The sequence below is a fragment of the Phaethon lepturus genome, unplaced genomic scaffold (assembly GCF_000687285.1).
Source record: "Phaethon lepturus isolate BGI_N335 unplaced genomic scaffold, ASM68728v1 scaffold16442, whole genome shotgun sequence".
In the NCBI taxonomy this organism is placed as follows: domain Eukaryota; kingdom Metazoa; phylum Chordata; class Aves; order Phaethontiformes; family Phaethontidae; genus Phaethon; species Phaethon lepturus.
Window position 1 is genome coordinate 6536 of NW_010522751.1, and position 5076 is coordinate 11611.

Here is a 5076-nt window from a genome sequence, read left to right on the forward strand (position 1 = left end):
TCAGTCGCCCCTTGGCCAGCAGCTGACTGTAGACGTCCTCCTTGGCTTTGAGCTGGCCGTACAGCTCCTGCGAGGGAGGCACCACCAGAGCGTGAGACAAAGGGCGTGGGGAGAGGGGGACGGCTTGCTGCGGCTCGGGGCGACGCGAAAACCGGGTTCGGGGCAGGCAGCAAAGTGACAGCGGAGCCTCACTTTGAGCAGGGGAAGGTGGTTAAAGCGTCGTGACGCTTGTCCCAGGCATCAAGTGCAAAATCAGCTGAGAAGAGGCCAGAGAAGCGCTCTTCTCCCCGTCAGATACAGAAGGGAGAAGTTTTGATGCTGATTTTTGACAGACAGGCGCTTGCTGAATTAAAAGCATTAAAAATCTCTCCTAAGAAATTACCATGTGAGCATTGAGTTGTTCCCGGGCAGTTTCTGGCAGACCTCCTGTGGGTTTTGATGCCGACAATTGGCTCTCCATCCTCGTTAGCCACAGGAGGAAGTCTTCAATCTCACCATGGAAACCCTGGGCCTGTTCGGGAACATATAATCGGCCACGGATCAGATGACATCAGCCACCATTGATCATGCGCCAGGGTTAACGCTGCGTTTGCTTCAAAACCAGACGGAGAGGCAGAGCCGGATGCACCGGCGCGTTAAGGAGGGTTATACGTGGTACCTCCTTAACCCGCAGGTGTGCCCGGTCCCGGCTTCTGGGCAGGCACCGAACCGCTCCAGGACTGAGCGTTAAATGAAAAACTTGCATAACAAAATCCCAGTATCTCCAACTCCTTCCCTCTTCATCTCCCCCCAAAGCCAAGGGGGAAGCGGACCCTCAGCAGCGATCCACCGCACAAGGAGGGTACCCCTGAGGCGTCTCCCCGACCTGCTGGAGCGTGGACTGCAGCTGCTGCTCCCTCTCCTCCGTCTTCTGCAGCACCGACTCCCAGCACGAGTTCAGCTTCTCCAGGCGGTTTCGCAGGCTGCTGGCGTCGTCCCCTGCACTCGACTCCAGGAGCTCGTTGCCCGCTTTGTTCACTGTCTCCACGGTCGCTTGGTGGGCCAGGACATCGTTCTTCAGCACCTACATGAGACGTGTTGGGCAAACGTTGGTCACCTCTCTAACCCCCCCGTTAATTCTGGCATGCTCTCGTGGACTCAAACCGACCCGAACCTTCTATGAGAAATAAAATCCTGCAACGGGAATAGACGAAAAACGGACCTGGAGCGGGAGTACTCACATGGTGCTTTGCGAGCTCAACCTCGATGACTTTCGGGTCTCCATTGATGGGTTTTTGTGCATCAAGCAGCTCCTCGGTGTGGGTCAGCCAGGCCATCAGCTCCGCCAACGCGTGCTGGAACTGGCCGAGTGCCAGGAGCGCGGCTTCTAACTTATGCTGGGCAAGGACAGGGAAGGCAAAGGGGAGTTTAAGTCGGGAAGGAGGAGGAGCATCCCAGCGAGTTTCAACCCCGCACCCGCGAGAGCCCAGATCTTCTCTCTACCTGTCTGTGAGCAATCTTCTCGCCCAAATTCTCCCAGAGATGTTTCAGCTCTGTGAGTGGTTCCTTTATGATGTCTCTGTCTGTCTCATCCGTCGCTTTTTTTAGCATCAGTTCACCTTGGTGATTAAGCTTTTCCATCTCAATCTGCTGCTGGTAAACCTCCATTTTAAACTCCTGCCAAAACAAGCAGGACAAAAACCAGACCAAGGTGAATCACCGGAGTGCGAGCTCTGCGATGCCAAGCAAGCACCGGAGAACTGGTCCCGCTCCGCCCGCGTACCTTCATCTCGTTCATTTGCTCCTTAACCGTGTTGAGGTCAGTGCCGACAGGAGACATGTTGCAGAGTTTGATGACGGCGTTATCCAGCCAGTCAAACATGGCCTGAAAGGAGCACGGACGCCGTCAGCAAAGGGAACGGCAAAGCGTGCTCCCCCCGAGAGCTGCTCGGGGAAACAGGGCTGCTGCCTCCATCACCCCGCAGCCACAGAACTGGTCCTTCTGGGCAGAGACGCCTGCTTGGCCAGCACGTGCTCTTTCCTCCCCTCTCCTGCCTCCAACATAAGGACCTGACGGCAGCCAGGCTCATCCTGCTGCTCCGTGCAGAAATCCAGAGAGACTTGGGAAGACGAACGCAGCCGAATATCTGCTCTTCCTCGAAGCTTGGCTGTTGAGCTCCGGCTCTAACAGAGGCTGCAAACACTCACCCAGGAGACATCTCCCGGCTTTGCATTAGCGCAAATCCCAGTCCAGCTCCAGGGACAGGACTCGCAGTGGTGCTCCCAAGGTCTACCCACCCCACACAAACAGCCCTGCCTCTTACTTGAAGCGTATCTTGGTATTGCACAGCCGCCTGCATGGCTTCTTCAAGCTTTTCAAGCCTCTCCTTCCACGTTTTGTTTAGATTTTCCCACGCGTTGTTCATCTGCGGAACACAAGATTGCCCACAAAATTCGTTAAGCTCTCCCACTTGCTGCTACCCGATTTTATCTGAAGGAGAGGCTGCTGGTTTTCCTACCTCATCAATGCTCTTTTTCACTTCTGGTTTCTCAGTTTCGCCACAGGCAAAAATTAAATCAGTTCCAAGGAGTCGGATGAACTCCAGCTCTTCATGCAAGCCATCCGTCTCCTCTTTAATAGTCTGCACATAACACAGTGACAAAAGAAAAATGTTTATTATTACATGCTCTTCCAAAATTGCCCCATGAACGAGAGGGCTAAAGCACGGAGAGTCCTTCCTGCTCTGCTGTCCTCCCTCTGGCCGACAGCCCGAGGCCAGAGCCCAGGACGAGGTTACGCAGCGAGCGGATGGCTGTCCTGCTCACCAGCACCGCCAGCCCGCTCCGCTCCCACCTCCGGCCGCGGAGGCAATGCCGCCGTGCGCAGGGCTTGGGGGAACGAAACCAGGGACGTCTGTATTTAGCGGGATGCCAGCCTGGACTGCCTGGCTGAGGAGCGCGTTTACAGAGATGTGCTGTTTACGGGAGCGTTTTGTCAATACAGGAATGAGCTTCTGAGACTCCGAAGTTGCCAACCGAAGTCAGAACGGTTATAAAAGGGCAACAGCAAGGACAAGCTTAGCAAAGCATAAAGAAACATCCCTGCTCCCCAAGGCCCGAGTCAAGTCAAATCCACCCGAAGCGGGTCTCGCCACTTGGAACAACCAAAGACCACCACGCATATCCAAGCCCATCCAGCTCCACAATTACCTCCGGTCTAACCAAAACCTAAACGTACACCTCCCGCGCTAGACAGCGCTCGGGCGCCTTCGACGCGGACTGGGAGCAGACCTGTGCGAACTTCCACATCACTCGAAACAAGTGGGCCCACAACTCTGACCACACGCTTGATAAGCTTCCCGAAAGAGTAGCAGACAAAGCGATTTAAGCATCATTTCCTTCTCTGGAACAGGGAGGGGGTGGTGGGGAGGGACATGTGGAATATGCTTCTGTTTTTTTCCTCGCAGTTCCAAACTGCAATGGAAATAACAGTTCATAATCTGCCCGCCTGCCTACAAAACTGTTTTACAGCCGCTTCTGGCCATGCTCCTCTCCAGGATCTACCCCAGTTTAGCTTACAAGCTGGGTGCAGACAAGTTCCACACAGAGGTACAGTCCCATGGTCCCCACCTCTGCCGCTTCCACCTGCTGCTTGATGATGGAGGGGTCAATGCCAGGGCTCTCCAGGTCGTGAACGATGTCCTGCGTGTCTTTGATGGTAGTCAGGAGGGCTGCCATGTCGTACCAGAACTTCTCTGCAAGCTCCAGGACATCAAGGAACTTCATTTCACGTTCCTCCGCCCGAGCTTTGATGTCTTCCCAGAAGAAGACCATCTGATCCAACTTATCCTGGATTACTGAGGAAGGGAATGAAAACGTTCAGAGAAGAAAGAAACCTTTCTGCAACTCAAAAGCATTTTGCAAACACTTGCCACTTAGAAATAGCCAACAGAATATTCAAATGGGAATTAAAGATGACCGGGACCGTCAGAGCATTAACGCAGAGATATGGAGGGACATGAGAAACTTCAGCCTGCAGAAATAAAGCTTTTATTTAAGTGCAGGCAAGCTCAGGGCAAATTTGCCCACACACTCTCCTCCAATGAACCACTGTTCTGGCCACCTCTAGCGTGAAGTCTACGCTCACTCAGTCCATGAGCTGGCTGTTCAGCTGCCAAGAAAGGTGCCAATTAGTGCCAGTCGTGTTGACGGGTCTTTTTGTGCTGAGGAGGTTCCTTCCCTCCATTAGATGCTGAATCGACACCAACAAATCATTTCACAGGGGCCACCAACGGTTGCACAAGAGACCAGCTCAGGGCGACGGCTCAGCTCGGCTGAGCTGAAACCTCTGCCTGAGCAGCCACAAATACTTCTTTCTCCTCTGGCTGATACCACCCTACCTGCTCCAGATGGAAGCAGGCACCAGATATCTGCGTGCAGAGGATTCACCCGTCCTCCTAAGGTCAAGAGATCCTCTGAAATACGTCCCTGGGACATCAAAGTCTCCCCCATGGTGATGGAGCCACGGTTTCATAGAATCATAGATTGGTTTGGGTTGGAAGGGACCTTAAAAATCACCTAGTTCCAACCCCTCTGCCATGGGCAGGGACACCTTCCACTAGGCCAGGTTGCTCAAAGCCCCATCCAACCCACCCTGGTGCGGGCAGGAGAAGCTGGGCAGCGCTACCAGCCCAGCCAGCACCTTCTGTTAAACCCACCCCGAGATACCTTTTGCCGCCAGGTCCTTGTCCGCTCCCTGCGATCGCCCGATCAGCTCTTCCCCGCGGCGTTTCAGAGCCTCGAAGGAGGGCTGCAGCTTCTCCAGCTCCACCGTGGCGTTTTTGTTCTCGCTGATGCACTCCCGGATCTTATCGACCTCGGCGGGGATGAGCGGCGGCATGCGCAGGCGGGAGGAGAGGGTCTCCAGCGTCTCCAGCATGGGCTCGATCTTATCGTGGAACTGGAGAAGAACAAGTCCGTTAGGGCGGGCGAGACGGGATTCCGCGACGCCGCAGCGCTGCCCGCACGTGCAACGGCCCTTCGCGCTGCGCCCAGCGGCCTCTCGGAGAGGACGAGCGTTGCCTGCGACGGCGACTA

General features: G+C 54.9%; 1 protein-coding gene across 1 annotated transcript in view; it reads right to left on the minus strand.

The window, feature by feature from the left end:
* LOC104616788 (microtubule-actin cross-linking factor 1-like) overlaps window positions 1-4939 on the minus strand; it is a gene marked incomplete at both ends in the record, with an annotated part of 10830 nt that extends 5891 nt beyond the window's left edge. The window contains 9 exons of the mRNA XM_010281916.1: window positions 383-511; window positions 866-1063; window positions 1221-1376; window positions 1483-1656; window positions 1763-1864; window positions 2304-2405; window positions 2499-2621; window positions 3610-3836; window positions 4708-4939. Of these exons, the coding sequence (XP_010280218.1) occupies window positions 383-511; window positions 866-1063; window positions 1221-1376; window positions 1483-1656; window positions 1763-1864; window positions 2304-2405; window positions 2499-2621; window positions 3610-3836; window positions 4708-4939 (1443 nt within the window). The remainder of the gene's footprint in view (window positions 1-382; window positions 512-865; window positions 1064-1220; window positions 1377-1482; window positions 1657-1762; window positions 1865-2303; window positions 2406-2498; window positions 2622-3609; window positions 3837-4707) is intronic.
* Between the last annotated feature and the right edge of the window lie 137 nt (window positions 4940-5076).